The sequence below is a fragment of the Salminus brasiliensis genome, chromosome 1 (assembly GCF_030463535.1).
Source record: "Salminus brasiliensis chromosome 1, fSalBra1.hap2, whole genome shotgun sequence".
NCBI classification, from domain to species: domain Eukaryota; kingdom Metazoa; phylum Chordata; class Actinopteri; order Characiformes; family Bryconidae; genus Salminus; species Salminus brasiliensis.
This window is the reverse complement of record NC_132878.1, coordinates 20,252,425-20,269,322: the sequence shown is the minus strand read 5'-3', so window position 1 is coordinate 20,269,322 and position 16,898 is coordinate 20,252,425. Positions and strand designations below refer to the sequence as shown.

Genomic DNA, 16,898 nt, shown 5'->3' with positions numbered 1-16,898 from the left:
GGTCAAATTGTTGTGTTTCCAATCCCTCATGGTCTCTTTTATGCAATACTAGGTTTTGGAGTAAGATGTAAAATTATTCAGTGTTCAATATGTGCACAAATTCAAAACTTCAGACAGGGAGTAAACATGTTTTCACAGCGCTGTATCTACTTGTGTGTGTGTGTGTGTGAGTAGTTTCTAAATGATGTGTAGTTCGTGTGTGTCAGCCAGTCCACAGCTGGTTTTGTGGGTGTGGAAGAGTTTGGATAGAGCCTCCATGTACAGTGAATGATAGTGGTCCACCCGCTCTTCAGACGGATTGTGAATGTAAGGCACAGATATGGGGCTGCCCACTGTGAGAGTGAGAGAGAGAAAGACATATGTATTAAGAATATATATATATATATATATATATATATATATATATATATATATATATATATTAAGTAAACAGTCAATATCCTTTTTTTCTTCTTCTTCTTAAAATCCACTTAAAAAAAGAGCTATGTTCTGGTTGGGTGCCCTGTACACTGAGTCATTTAAAAAGCAGTGGAGATAGATGAGCTAAACTGTTATATGCTGAATACATGAACATCATGAAAAAACATGTACTCTTGTGTGCAAAAGTTTGGCCACAACTGGCAGAATTCCTTTTTTTTATTTTATTATTTTATTTTTAGTAGGTCAGGAATTCTCATTAAGAACTGACCGCTTACATCAATACGTCTGGTGATAAGAAATGTCTTTGTATAGACCGGGGGGTGAACAATCCACTTTAAAACTTTTACAGTTACACTACAGTTACAGACACCCCCTCTAATTATTGCATTCGGCTACTTTAAGTTGCACCCATTGACACAGATGTACATATGCATACACACAGCTTGTCTAGTTCACGTAGAGAAGCTTTGCCAATAGAATAAAATAGAAATGTATTCAATGAGCAGAAAATCATATAACTATCGGCACCATGACTAATGCCAGGCGTGAGCTACAGGGGTATAAAGCCCCCTATATAGAGCTGTTGAGCAGTGGAACTGTGCTCATACTTTCGGGATTTTGGGACAAGGTGGGGTGGTGATCATCCAACACCCTGACTACACTAACGCTCTTATTCATGAATGCAGACAAATCCTCACAGTAATGCTCGAAACAGTAGTAGAACACCTTCCCTGAGCACCAGGGAACAAGCAGGATAAACTTTTATTATTATTTTTTTAAATGTCCTTGATTTCAGAAGATCCAATTAATATATAGCCTGAGAATGTAGTGGTCAGGGTGTCTACTCTAAACTCTTATGCCTCATTTATACTTATGCCTTTCAGAATTTTTTTTTTTTTCTGATTTGCTTCTGTCCTTGGGCAGATTTTAGATACACTAAGCCTAAACTGGCCTGAGGTTTTTCAGTGAAGAATCACTATTTTACTGTAATGTCCTGTAATGTCCCGTCCTGTTGTTTTTTTATTATTATTTATGTTTGCACTGACCTACGGTGGTGATCGGCCTCCTGTAGGGCAGCAGCAGCCAGCGAACCCCAGTGAAAATGCAGGGGGCGAAACCCATGATCTGCTTAAAAAGAGCCTGCAGTCTTCGCCCCACGCTGCCCTCGGACAACACCACCTGAGGGAACAGCTCGTTCTCCCCGAAAGAATATACTGGAACCAGGTCAGCCCTATGGACGCAGCAAGGGTATATGGGAAATGTAGGCAACATATGCAGCATAGCACCTGGAAGCCATTACATTGCTTTGAGATAAAATGACTAAGTGTAGTTAAAGGCATAAAGTTAAACAATCAGCAAGGGATAAGTTGATAACCTGTGCCTCTGTGTCATTTCAGTGGTGTTCACACTGTTGGCATTCAGATCACTTATAAACATAAATACACTATATGTCCAAATGTTTGTGGACACCCCTTCTAATTAATGCTACACTTATGAAGTTGCACCCATTACTGACACAGATAGTGTCTAGTCCCTAGGCCAATAGAATAGGACTTTCTAGTGGGGTGGTGATCATCCGACATTCTGACCTCAATAACGCTCTTGACCCTTAATGCAATCAGATCCTTACATCAATTCTCCAAAATCTAGTAGAAAGCCTTCTCTGGACAGTAGACAGTCCCAATATATTTGTCCATATGGTGTATGAACCACCAACAAAGACAAACTGGACCTGATCATCTCATTTCTGCAATAATTATTTTCAAATTCTGTTTTTTATTGCAAAATCTTTCAAAGAAAAACTCAAAGCGTGAGAATGTTCTCTTGCTTCATCTGAATATCAATTCTTGGGCATGTATCCCAGTGAAGTATTGACTGAGGCATTATTATAAACTGTGTTTTCTCTCTTTATCTCTCACCCATTCTCCAAGGCCAGCCGAACAAAGCCTTTCCTATGTTTCATCACCACCGTGTTGGCTCCAGGAGAAGAAGCAAGTGACTCCTCTGCTCCTCCAATGATAATGACCACAGCATTGCCCACACCTGTGCGGCTTAGTTTGTACCCTAGACTCTCCTTACTGACCGGAAGCATGCCTGTGACCACGAGAGAGATAGAGAGAGAACAGCACACAGAGAACAACAGAATGGTTTAGAAAACGATTCAGTGTATGATCAGATGGGAAATTATGGCAAAATTCAATTCAATTCAGTGATTTTGAAACAAACCAAAAAAGAATTTTAGAATTCATGAAACTGAACTGACTGATCACCTGCTGTTTAATATGTAGGTCCCACTCCTTAACAGGCACCAGTAACCAGATAAATTAATGCTGTTCACTTCACCTGCTACCTGTTTTAATGTTATGGCTGACTGGTGTAAATGTGATTGTAGGAGATACTTACGCTGTAGTGGGATCCAGACCAAAAAAACTACATTTTTGCCCTCTACATTTTTCATGTTCAAAATATTATTTGGGGAAAACAAAGTATGTAATGTTACTCAACATAAAGTGAATTAGTGATTGTTACATTCCAAAATCAGTGTAGTTAAATTTTAATTTTTCACCCCTTTTTATTAACGTAAAACAAAACAATGTAATCAACACGATTTATCACTGACCCTAGTTGCTGTCAATCAGTTCAGAGATAAGCACTGGACTTAGACTGTCACTATCTCATCTCTGTAAATACACACCCAAAAAATGCCTCTTAACCCTCTCAACATGCATCCAGATTTTCATTTGTCAAACTGCAAATCAGTGTAGAACAAGGTTTGACTTAATTTAGTATATTAAATATTTTATTTAATTTTAGATTTTTAATTGTAATTGTGCAGTTTTACAGAAACATGTTCATGCAGCTTTTTAATATATTTTAAAGCAAGTAAAAAATAATTTAATGTAATAATAAATTAAATGATTACTTTTGCTGTGTACTTATGAAGATGAGATGGTGACAGTCCAAGTCCATTATAAATTAGCATGTTCCATTACAGACTACAAAAGCACATGCCAGAAATGTAGTTGATTGACTGCATTTGGGATCAGTTATAAATCACATTCATATGATATTTCATCACACACTGTTCCTTTAAAGTCAAGAAATTGTAAATAGTTCTCAGCCAGATCCATCTACACGGCCACTTACCTGCAAGCAAGATGTAGTCTCTAAAGACTGGAAGGCGAAAGAGGCCGGCCAGTATGGCCAGAGTGGAGCGCACTCCTGGGTAAGCCTCGGAAAAGCCACCAACTGCTGTGCTAAAGCAGGAGACCGCCCCCATGCTCATAATGCCATGTGGGTGACACCCTAGTATGTAATTCTTACTAGGACTCAGCTCTGCTGTCTTCACCAGCTGTGTACGAGAAGCAGAGATTTGTTGAATTTACATTTGAGATGTTCTGAAATCAAATTTGAGACATTTTCTACTAGCTTACGTTACCTTAACTGGGAAGTAATCCTTGAAGTGTGTCCAAACTTTCCAGTTCCTCACAAACTCTGATCTTCTGCCACCTAGTGGACAGCACTGCACTCAGTAACTAATGTAAAATGGTAACATGATTTTGGGTTGGCTTGAAAGTTGCGGTGACTAAAAATGTATCAAATTGATACCTTAAAGCTCTACCACAACACAATACACTGTGTATACAACAGTTAGTGGATATCCCGTCTCACTAGTGAATTCGGAAGCATTCAACTGCATGCATTGCTGACACAGGTGTTCAAAAGTGCACACAGCTTGTATTAACAGGGATGATTTGGAGTAGAGTTTGTGATCTCTCTCTCTCTCTCTCTCTCTCTCTATATATATATATATATATATATATATATATAGCCAAACAACATCAGTACCTGATCTCACTAATGCAAAACACTGGACATACTGCCCACAACCTTTTGACCATATGGTGTAGGTGAAACACCTTAGACAAATTGGTAAATTGGTAAATACAGTCATGGCCAAAAATTCTGCCCATTTCTGGATACTTTCTTTAAGTATGCATTGGATCATTGTCCTACTGGATGACCCATGACTGATAGAGACCCAGCTCTCTAACACTGGGCCCTACACAAAACAACGCCAAAACACCTTAGATCCTCCACCATGTTTAACTGTAGGAACCGTGTTCCTTTATTTGTAAAAAGACCTTGTTTCATTTTCTGTAAATGGTAGAATGATGTGCTTTACCAAAAAGCTCTGTTTTGGTCTCATCTGTTCACAGGATGTTCCCTCTAAAGGGCTGTGGCTTCCTCAGGTAAGCTCTGGCAAATGTATGCCTATGTGTGAACAGAAGCTCCTGGGACATCTACTATAGTGTCTATTCATGATGCGCACAGTAAAGACAGGAACATGAAGACTTGACTTAAGCTTGTCCATACGTTTCCAACTCTTCGCTCTTCTGTTTTTTTCTCCATGCTCAGTGTGATACACAGACACAAAGTCAGCTTTTCTCCATTTAAACAGCTTAAGCATGTGATTTCTATATTGCTGGCGACTGTGACTTTCCACAAAGTTGCACCTGTGCCACTGTGTTTTACTGTGTCCCAACTGGACCAAAACAATCAATTTTCTTTTGTTTTGATCTCATCTGGCAACTTTTGCAAACTGTCAAGTGAGCGGGAGCACTTGAGAGACATTGGCCGGATTCAAAAGAGCTTTCCTAAGAATGTTTCTAAATGCAAATCTTGAAAAAGAAACATAAGAAGTTCTCAAATAGTCTCTTGAGAAAGTCTTAATTGCTTTCTTGGGACGTTTTGCGATGCAAGACACAAAAATTATTCAGTTAAATCTGTGCAGGATAAAAAAAACTAAATCAAATTAAGCATTCAAAACTGTCAGTAAACAAGAGCTAGAAGTGACGAAGGACACAGCCAACAGAAAGAATAGAAATTAGACTTTAATTCTAGTTAAGTTATTTAAACAAATCATTTTAGAGGCTGACTTTCTGAACTCAACAAGTATACAGCGATCCCAAATATAAATAAAAGAGAACGTTTTTATGGTGACACTATTATTTGAGTGGTCATTTTGATACATTTAGTAGATTATCAATTAACTACATAAATAATGTTGTAGAAGTTCAGATCTGTAGATGTTAACTTAAGAAATCACTGATCATCTAACAGGTCTAATATAGACCAACTGAGCAGACTCAACCAGCTATAGACCTCTTGCTGACACCAGTCTGGAACTAGATCTTATCTGGATTCGTCTGACATTAAGTGCTTAGGATGAGGGTTAAGATTATCTTTAGGGTTGAGACTAGGGTTAGGATTAGGTTTTTGGTTAAGGGTTAAGGTTAGGACTACGGCCTGAATAAGGGTTAGGATTAGGTTTTTGGTTAAGGGTTAAGGTTAGGACTACGGCCTGAATAAGGGTTAGGATTAGGTTTTTGGTTAAGGGTTAAGGTTAGGACTACGGCCTAAATAAGAGTTAGGATTAGGCTTTTGGTTAAGGGTTAAGGTTAGGACTACGGCCTGAATAAGGTTGGGATTAGGTTTTTGGTTAACATTAGGACTATGGCCTGAATAAGGTTAGGATTAGGTTTTTGGTTAAGGGTTAAGGTTAGGACTACGGCCTGAATAAGGGTTAGGATTAGGTTTTTGGTTAAGGTTAGGACTACGGCCTGAATAAGGTTAGGATTAGGTTTTTGGTTAAGTGTTAAGGTTAGGACTATGGCCTGAATAAGGTTAGGATGAGGTTTTTGGTTAAGGGTCAAGGTTAGGATTAGGTTTTTGGTTAAGGTTAGGACTACGGCCTAAATAAGGTTAGGATTAGGTTTTTGGTTAAGGTTAGGACTATGGCCTGAATAAGGTTAGGATTAGGCTTTTGGTTAAGGATTAAGGTTAGGACTACGGCCTGAATAGGGTAAGGACTAGGTTTTTGGTTAAGGTTTAAGGTTAGGACTATGGCCTGAATAAGGTTAGGATTAGGTTTTTGGTTAAGGGTTAAGGTTAGGACTACGGCCTGAATAAGGGTTAGGACTAGGTTTTTGGTTAAGGGTTAAGGTTAGGACTACGGCCTGAATAAGGGTTAGGATTAGGTTTTTGGTTAAGGGTTAAGGTTAGGACTACGGCCTGAATAAGGGTTAGGATTAGGTTTTTGGTTAAAGGTTAAGGTTAGGACTACGACCTGAATAAGGGTTAGGATTAGGTTTTTGGTTAAAGGTTAAGGTTAGGACTACGACCTGAATAAGGTTAGGATTAGGTTTTTGGTTAAGGGTTAAGGTTAGGACTACGGCCTGAATAAGGTTAGGATTAGGTTTTTGGTTAAGGGTTAAGGTTAGGACTACGGCCTGAATAAGGTTAGGATTAGGTTTTTGGTTAAGGGTTAAGGTTAGGACTACGGCCTGAATAAGGTTAGGATTAGGTTTTTGGTTAAGGGTTAAGGTTAGGACTACTTATTATCAGTAATGCATCAACAGAACATCTTTACACCAGTGTATTCAGATGATTCACTGCTTCTACAGCACTGATATGTTGTTGATGTGTTACTGATACTCTGTTAATATTTTATTAATCTACAAAACTACACTTGTTACCATTTTTATTAATGGTATTAAGTATAGAAGTTGTTCTTAAAAGATTTTCTTTATTATCTTCAGAAGATTTATAGAGAACAACAATTTATCTGAACTTGTTCTTATGTATGAAGTTAATAAAGTATGAATTTATGAAGAATTTCTTTCTTAAGACACTTTTCTGAATTCGGCCCCAGGATTGTCGGCTCAAGACACGTTGCACAAAATTGGCAGTGGAAATAAATAGGACACATAATGTAGATATTACGAAAAAAAAAAGGAAGTTCAATGTGTAATGCATTGCAACAGCAACCATGACTGTACTGTTGTGTCAATGCTCATGTCATAGGAAATTGAGAAATTACTAGGAGGGGGTGTGTATTAACGTGCCTCTCACCTCTCTCAGGTGTGCGCCAGTCATAGATCTGCCAGGTGAAGTAGAGGGCAGAGATGGGCCACAGTGAAGTGAACATCAGATACGGCATCAACAGCAGACAAAACACTCCTAAATACAGACACATACGTAACATACACAGTGTGTCACACATGCCACAAATAATATGACCCAACGCAGTTTAGTCATTCCAGGCGTTTGGTTCACTGGCGGTATCATATCTACGTCAATAATGACTATATGTATGTGTGGATGTGCGGGAATGCATGCAAAATATGCCTCACCCATAAAGAGGAAGGACACCACCAACTGTAAAACACTGATATCCTCAATAAACAGTTTCCACTGGGATTTCTCTCCTTCACCCTTCATCGCAGCAACTGAGTGGGAGATACAAACACATTCCAGCAAAAATACTTTGCTAAACTCATAGAAATTGCTGAGTTTGCCAAACTTACTGTTACTGTATCACACTGTATCATGCTGCACTGGCTGGTGAATATGTATAAGAATGCTACAGCCTGAGGAAGAGTGGGCTGGCACTTGCCCATACATGCTGTATACAGTTATATCTATAGTTTAAATAATGCTACTCAGTAACTTTGCCAGTGTTAAATCAATGCTGTGAGTGTTACATTTTAACACCAATAGTGTTGATTTAACACTGGCAATTTTACTATCTATATATCATCACTGTCACACAAATCTAAATATAATAAAAATGTTTTCAAAGTTTATAATTAATAGACCAGTAGAAATGCTCCAAAATGACCTGGAATTAAATATTTTTATATTGACTTCCATTAAAGGTTAGCAAGGTTTTTTTTTCTCCTGTACTTTTTTTGCAGTTTTTGTGTAAGTGATTAAAATTCTGATATATAATCATTGATAAGCAAACCAGGTGAATTAACAAAATACTAAAATACTAAAAACATGGAGATGCTAATCAAGCTTAATTGGTTGAGTGAGAAACAGAGATTAAACACCAAGGAAGCCAACAAGTGTAACAGAATGAGGCTTTGAGCCTCCAATTTTTGGTTCTCCATTCCTTAATCTGCATTCATGATGTAAACAAGGTCACTCAGAGTGATTTGACATGAAATCTGGCACTACAGTAACTGAGTCGGAGCTGTTGGTGTTAGGAACAAGAGGCCTTGAGTGTTTCGAGGCTTCAACACATGAAGTTCTTACATAGCATAGTTGTGAATACACTGTCTGATGTCTGAGACATTATGTAGGGATAGTCTTGAGATACGCTTTGGCCTAAAACTTAAAATAATTCAAATAAAAAGGTACCTGAAATGCCTTGGCATGACAAATAGTGCCTTAAATAGTTTTTTTTTTTTTTTTTTTTTAGATTTACCACTATTTTACTTTTATAAACACAGTGGTTTTGCTAACAATATGTATAGTGAAGGTGTGCGTTTAACTGTAGGTGTAAAGGGAAATTTTGGATAGCAAATAAAGTCTTAATCGTTTAATAATTATTTTATTTTATTTTTATTTATTTTTTTTATTTCCCCCCTAATGACTGAATTATGCAGACATGTCAGAAAGGTCAGTGGAATCCCCTTTAAAACCTTCAACTCTGATCAAGCAATCTGATCAAGTGAGCAAGATCTTCATCATCCTCTTCATCCTCTTCATTTTCTTTGACCTTTACCCTAGTATGGTATCAGAAAGTGAGCAATCTGGACCTCCTGACCTGCAACCTGACTGTGATATTAGGCAATAAATCAGATATCAGCGCTCAGATTCACATTCAGTCAGTCAGGCACGAACATTAACCTCATGTTCTCCATTTATATCAAACAGTTGTTGCCCCAAAAAGCCTGAACTCGATATAATACGCCAGAGTCTCCTGAAATATCCTAAGTATCACCCCAGTGTGGAGCAGCGTAGACACGCGAAGGCTTGCAGCACTCTCTGAACGTCGTGTTCAGAGAAATCGTCTCCTAGAAAGTTTACCTCGCGCTTTTCGACCAATCCGGCTAACTGCGGGTGACCCGTGTGAGTAAAAGCTGTAGTCCTGCTGCTCACCTGTGCCGTTCAAGTCTTCGCTCGAGCTGCTCATTCTGTCTGTCAGTCGTGCAGTCGTCGCTCTGCCTGTCGCGCGCACGTGGATTTGCCCTTTGGTCGGTTCAGTCCGAGATAACGCAGTTTCTCAAGCGCGCGACCTGATCTGATTTTTTTGCCCAGTCGAAGCTTCGTAAAGCGCGAAAGCGGATCACTGGGAACCAAATCCTGAGGTGAACCCGATTCACAACCAGAGCGAAGGAGAGCCGAGGTCATGACCGAACTAGACTGAGCTCAGAGTTTCCCCTAGTTTGCTCTCAGATTTGAAGCTGTACACTTCTGGACTTCTTCTGAGTTGCTCATCTCTTTCTCTGCCTAACTCTCTCTCTCTCTCTCTCTCTCTCTCTCTTTTTACATTCTCTCTGTCTCTCTCTCTCTCTCTTTTTACATTCTCTCTGACTCTCTCTCTCTCTCTCTTTTTACATTCTCTCTGACTCTCTCTCTCTCTCTCTTTTTACATTCTCTCTGTCTCTCTCTCTCTCTTTTTACATTCTCTCTGACTCTCTCTCTCTCTCTCTCTCTTTTTACATTCTCTCTGTCTCTCTCTCTCTCTCTTTTTACATTCTCTCTGACTCTCTCTCTCTCTCTCTTTTTACATTCTCTCTGACTCTCTCTCTCTCTCTCTTTTTACATTCTCTCTGACTCTCTCTCTCTCTCTCTTTTTACATTCTCTCTGTCTCTCTCTCTCTCTTTTTACATTCTCTCTGACTCTCTCTCTCTCTCTCTCTCTTTTTACATTCTCTCTGTCTCTCTCTCTCTCTCTCTTTTTACATTCTCTCTGTCTCTCTCTCTCTCTCTTTTTACATTCTCTCTGACTCTCTCTCTCTCTCTCTCTTTTTACATTCTCTCTGTCTCTCTCTCTCTCTCTTTTTACATTCTCTCTGACTCTCTCTCTCTCTCTCTTTTTACATTCTCTCTGTCTCTCTCTCTCTCTCTCTCTTTACATTCTCTCTGACTCTCTCTCTCTCTCTCTTTTTACATTCTCTCTGACTCTCTCTCTCTCTCTTTTTACATTCTCTCTGACTCTCTCTCTCTCTCTCTCTCTTTTTACATTCTCTCTGACTCTCTCTCTCTCTCTCTCTCTTTTTACATTCTCTCTGACTCTCTCTCTCTCTTTTTACATTCTATCTGACTCTCTCTCTCTCGTTTTACATTCTCTCTGACTCTCTCTCTCTCTCTCTTTTTACATTCTCTCTGACTCTCTCTCTCTCTCTTTTTACATTCTCTCTGACTCTCTGACTCTCTCTGATTCTCTCTGACTCTCTGATTCTCTCTGTCTCTCTGACTCTCTCTGATTCTCTCTGACTCTCTCTGAGTCTCTCTGACTCTCTCTGACTCTCTCTGAGTCTCTCTGACTCTCTCTGACTCTCTCTGATTCTCTCTGACTCTATCACTCTTTGTTTTTTTATTTTTCTCTCTTTCTCTATTCAGTTAAATTCAGAGTACATTATTGACATGACAAATTGAAAACATTTGAAAACATGTATATTGACAAAGCTACAGGTTACAGGTTTAAAAATATGGAAAGTAAGAAAGGTGAACAGAGGTGAACATCAAAGACTAAAAAGTGTGTTTTCAGTGTGTAGTAGGTGATATTGTCACTCACTGTCTCTTTTTACATTCTCTCTCTCTCTCTCTCCCTCTCCTTCTACATTCTCTCTGACTCTCTCTCTCTTTTTACATTCTCTCTGTCTCTCTCTCTCTCTCTCTCTCTCTCTTTTTACATTCTCTCTGACTCTCTCTCTCTCTCTTTTTACATTCTCTCTGTCTCTCTCTCTCTCTCTCTCTTTTTACATTCTCTCTGTCTCTCTCTCTCTCTCTCTCTCTTTTTACATTCTCTCTGACTCTCTCTCTCTCTCTCTTTTTACATTCTCTCTGTCTCTCTCTCTCTCTCTCTCTCTTTTTACATTCTCTCTGACTCTCTCTCTCTCTCTTTTTACATTCTCTCTGACTCTCTCTCTCTCTCTTTTTACATTCTCTCTGACTCTCTCTCTCTCTCTCTTTTTACATTCTCTCTGTCTCTCTCTCTCTCTCTTTTTACATTCTCTCTGACTCTCTCTCTCTCTCTCTCTCTCTCTTTTTACATTCTCTCTGTCTCTCTCTCTCTCTCTCTCTCTCTCTCTCTTTTTACATTCTCTCTGACTCTCTCTCTCTTTTTACATTCTCTCTGTCTCTCTCTCTCTCTCTCTCTCTCTTTTTACATTCTCTCTGACTCTCTCTCTCTCTCTTTTTACATTCTCTCTGTCTCTCTCTCTCTCTCTTTTTACATTCTCTCTGTCTCTCTCTCTCTCTCTCTCTTTTTACATTCTCTCTGACTCTCTCTCTCTCTCTCTTTTTACATTCTCTCTGTCTCTCTCTCTCTCTCTCTCTTTTTACATTCTCTCTGACTCTCTCTCTCTCTCTTTTTACATTCTCTCTGACTCTCTCTCTCTCTCTCTTTTTACATTCTCTCTGTCTCTCTCTCTCTCTCTTTTTACATTCTCTCTGACTCTCTCTCTCTCTCTCTCTCTCTTTTTACATTCTCTCTGTCTCTCTCTCTCTCTCTCTCTCTCTCTCTTTTTACATTCTCTCTGACTCTCTCTCTCTCTCTTTTTACATTCTCTCTGACTCTCTCTCTCTCTTTTTACATTCTCTCTGACTCTCTCTCTCTCTCTCTCTCTCTTTTTACATTCTCTCTGACTCTCTCTCTCTCTCTCTCTCTTTTTACATTCTCTCTGACTCTCTCTCTCTCTCTTTTTACATTCTATCTGACTCTCTCTCTCTCGTTTTACATTCTCTCTGACTCTCTCTCTCTCTCTCTTTTTACATTCTCTCTGACTCTCTCTCTCTCTCTTTTTACATTCTCTCTGACTCTCTGACTCTCTCTGATTCTCTCTGACTCTCTGATTCTCTCTGACTCTCTGATTCTCTGTCTCTCTGACTCTCTCTGATTCTCTCTGACTCTCTCTGAGTCTCTCTGACTCTCTCTGATTCTCTCTGACTCTCTGACTCTATCACTCTTTGTTTTTTTATTTTTCTCTCTTTCTCTATTCAGTTAAATTCAGAGTACATTATTGACATGACAAATTGAAAACATTTGAAAACATGTATATTGACAAAGCTACAGGTTACAGGTTTAAAAATATGGAAAGTAAGAAAGGTGAACAGAGGTGAACATCAAAGACTAAAAAGTGTGTTTTCAGTGTGTAGTAGGTGATATTGTCACTCACTGTCTCTTTTTACATTCTCTCTCTCTCTCTCTCCCTCTCCTTCTACATTCTCTCTGATTCTCTCTATTTCTTCCTATTTTTTTCTATCTTCACTACTCTATTTCTCTGTTTCTTTCTCTCTCTTTCTACTCTCTCTCTCTCTCTATTTCTACATTCTCTCTGATTCTCTCCATCTCTCTATCACCCTATTTTTTTATTTCTCTTTTTACTGCTCTATTTCTCTCTCTATTTCTGTATACTCTCTTTTTCTACATATTCTGATTCTCTCTGTCTCTCTATCACCCTATATTTTCTCTCTTTCTTTCTATATTTCTCTTTCTCTTTATTTCTTTATCTTTCTACTCTCTCTCTCTATTTCTTTATATATATATATATATATATATATATATATATATATATATATATATATATATATATATATAGTATTTGATCAGCCACTGATCTACTTAGAAAGATGAGAGAGGTCTGTAATTTTCAGCATAGGTACACTTCAACTATGAGAGACAAAATGAGAAAACAATTCAAGTTCAACTCAATACTTTGTTACATGACCTTTGTTGGCAATGACAGAGGTCAAACATTTCCTGTAAGTCTTTACCAGGTGTGCACACGATGTAGCTGGTATTTTGGCCCATTCCTCCATGCAGAGCTCCTCTAGAGCAGTGATGTTTTGGGACTGTCGCTGGGCAACACAGACTTCCTCCAACTCCCTCCACAAATTTTCTATGGGGTTGAGGTCTGGAGACTGGCTAGGCCACTCCAGGACCTTGAAATGCTTTTTACAGAGCCACTCCTTCGAGCCCGAGCAGTGTGTTTGGGATCATTGTCATGCTGGAAGACCCAGCCACGTTCTATCTTCAATGATGACTGATGGAAGGAGGTTTTGGCTTAAAATCTTATGATACATGGCCCTGTTCATTCTTCCCTTAACACGGATCAATCGTCCTGTCCCCTTTGCAGAAAAACATGCATGAAGCATGATGTTTCCACCCCCATGCTTCACAGTAGGTATGATGTTCTTGGGATGCAACTTAGCATTCTTCTTCCTCCAATCACTATGAGTTGAGTTTTTAACAAAAAGTTCTATTTTGGTTTCATCTGACCACATGATATATTCCCCATCCTCTTCTGGATCATCCATATGCTTTCTGGCAAACTTCAGACGGGGCTGGACATGTACTGGCTTAAGCAGGGGGATACGCCTGGCACTGCAGGATTTGAGTCCCTCTCGGCGTAGTGTGTTACTAATGGGAGCCTTTGTTACTTTGGTCCCAGCTCTCTGCAGGTCATTCATCAGATCCCTCCATGTAGTTCTAGGATTTTGTAGCACTTTTTGAGACTGTGGACAGGTGTCTTTTATACAGATAACGAGGTCGTGCTTGTTTGTGGGTGACCAAATACTTATTTTCCACCATAATTTCCAAATAAATTCTTTTAAATAAATCCTACAATGTGATTTCCTGGATTTTTCTTTATTACAGACTTCTCTCGTCTTTCTAAGTAGAAGAACTTGCACAATCAGAGCTGACTAAATACTTTTTGCCCCACTGTATATATATCTTAACTATTCTGTTTCTTTCTCTCTTTCTTTATTTATACTCTCTCTCTCTCTTCAGGATTTAAAGAAGCTTTATTGGTAATGATTATAAAGACAATATTGTCTTTATAATAAATAACAATAAAGTTACTACAAAAATAATAATAATAACAACAGTGCAGAGTGCAAGAGTGCAGACTGTTTTTTACAAAAGGATATATATATATATATATATATATATATATATATATATATATACATATATAACATATACATTATATACATACTAATATCTATACATACAATAGTTTACTGATAACTAAACTGAGAAGGAGAGCTGCAGTAATGACTGTTAAAATGAACAGGGAGGTAGGTGTTACCCACTGTCTCTCAGGCAGTGACACGCTGATATATACTGGGCAGCGAGGGGGGGCGGTGTGCCCCTCTCCCAGAATTTTTCCAGTTCCAGAAGTGTTTGGTAGTTTAGGATCAGCTGTTTAAACCTGTGTGTGAAATGTTTACACATCCACCTCTCTCTGGGCAGCCAGGAGCATTTATACCTGCCCGTCTCCATTGCCAGGCTGTGGTCACTGAGCTGGTACTTGGTCAGGATCCTTCTCTGCTGTGGATCCCTGACAGTCAGGAGATACTGTTCCAGTCTGTACTCTGTTTTTATCATACAAAAGCATTATAGTTCACTTTGAGCCTGGGTTTGGTTCTCCCAGTGTTCTAGATAGCTGTTCTTGCGGCATGCGATGAGCTGACTAGTGTTTAGACAGAGCTGTTGGACAGTGCTGTGATGACCTGTCTAAGGGTCAGAGAGTCTTAGGACCAGCTGACTGAGAGGGCTCTGTTCAGGGGTTTCTCCGGGACTGGATTTTAAGTGCTTCCAGAAAAGTAGGAATCTTTTTTGGATGTTTATAATCAGAGGGAATCTGCCTAATTCTGCCATGCATGCATTGGTTGGAGATTTTCTTTGGAATCATTCTACTGAATGCATGGCTTCTGTTGGCTGTTTGTCCCATTTAGTGTAGCCGTGCTCACTGAGTGGACCCCAGACCTCACTCCTATACAGCGCAATTGTCTGGATCACACTATCCAATAGCTTTCTTTTTCTTTCTTCCTATATTTCCTTTTCTCTCTTTACTACTCTATTTCTCTCTCTCTTTCTTTATATTCTCTCTCTCTCCTTTCTACCTCTCTTTCTACATCCTCTCTCTCCTTTCTACATTCTCTCTGTCTCTCTATCACCCTCTGTTTGTCTTTTTCTCTCTATTTCTTTCTATATCTCTTTCTCTGTCTTTACTATGCTATTTCTCTCTTTCTATACTTTTTATACTCTCTCTCTCTTTCTCTATTTACTATTCTATTTCTCTCCCTCTCTTTCTCTTTCTTTATGCAATCTAATGTATATATTCATCTCTCTCTTTAACTCTTTTTTCTGTTTCTGTCTGTCTTTATCCCTCTCACCAGTCTGACTTTCACTGCCGCGGGAACTTGAGTGGGCATGGCCCAAGCAACAGCTCTGACTCTCACCATTAGTAAGCCCAAATAACACTTTTGTCTATGCTGAAAATATCTGCTTGTTAATGCACAAGGAGAATAATATTTACACTAAAAAACAAATACATAAAGACAAACAAACAAACATATAGGAGCAGCCACACATATAAGATAAGATAAGATAAGATAAGATAATCCTTTATTAGTCCCGCAGTGGGGAAATTCCCAGTGTAACAGCAGAAAGGGATAGCAAGACACTCAGTTACAAAAATTTGGATAAATAATTTACACTAAATACACAATATAAATAAGAATTAAAAGAGCAATAACAAGAGGATGCAAGAGGATAAAGCCTTCCAGCATTTGGCTGTGGAGCTGTAAAACTCAGTTCACTATGGTGATGGTGCTCCTCTTGAAGTGATTTCTTTAAGATGATTTGAGACTGCTCTCACTAATGCCATTGTGGCTGAATGCAATCAAATTCACACAGCAATAGTCCAACATGTGTAAAGCCTTCCCAGAAGGGAGGAGGCTATTAGAGGGGGTGGTGCAGTGCTACTGTTCATCACGTTGTTGGCTAATTTCTGTCTCTTTGCTTCTAACAGCAGCCTTAATTGGTAGAGTCCCCAAACAGAGTGTGAATCACAGCTTATTCCAATTAAAGTGACAAAGTCACGCTGTTTTTCCCCTTTTCCTCATTTTTCCAAAGAGGTTAAATTGACGTTTTGGGGCCAAGAGTCTAATACTTCATTTGAGATTTAATTGTAAATTGTGTAGGAGCTCCAGGGGTGGGGGGCAGGGATGTAGGACCTGAATGAAGCATCACTTTAGGTTTTATCTTATAGCCAGTATCTATCATTCTACATCTGTGTCCATATTTCTCATCCCCTCTTTTCTTTCCATCCTTCTCTCACTCCAGACAGACGTATAGAGAAGAGAGGTGAGAACTTACGGTCCAGCTGCTTCACTTCATATTCTTCAACCATCAGAATGGGAAAAAAGTGATCTGAGTGATTTTGAGTGTGACATGATTGTTGGTTGGATCTGCTGAGGCGAATGGAGAATGGCCAGACTGGTTTAAGCTGACAGAAAGACTACAGTAACTCAGATAACCACTCTGTGCAATTGTATCTCTGAATGCACAACACCTCAAACCTTGAGAGGTGGATGAGCTCATAACAGCAGATCACATCGGGTTCCACTTCTTTCAGCCAAGAACAGAAAGCTGAGGCTTCCGTGGG

At 39.0% G+C, this 16,898-nt stretch overlaps 1 protein-coding gene across 1 annotated transcript; it reads right to left on the bottom strand.

The window, feature by feature from the left end:
• Positions 1-177: 177 nt before the first annotated feature.
• mogat3b (monoacylglycerol O-acyltransferase 3b) lies at positions 178-9,406 on the bottom strand. The gene is made up of 8 exons (XM_072693543.1): positions 9,373-9,406; positions 7,617-7,712; positions 7,336-7,443; positions 3,860-3,930; positions 3,568-3,772; positions 2,340-2,514; positions 1,467-1,651; positions 178-332 (listed from the first exon to the last, which is right to left on the bottom strand). The coding sequence occupies exons 1-8, from the start codon at positions 9,404-9,406 to the stop codon at positions 178-180; spliced, it is 1,029 nt and encodes a 342-aa protein (XP_072549644.1).
• Positions 9,407-16,898: the final 7,492 nt, after the last annotated feature.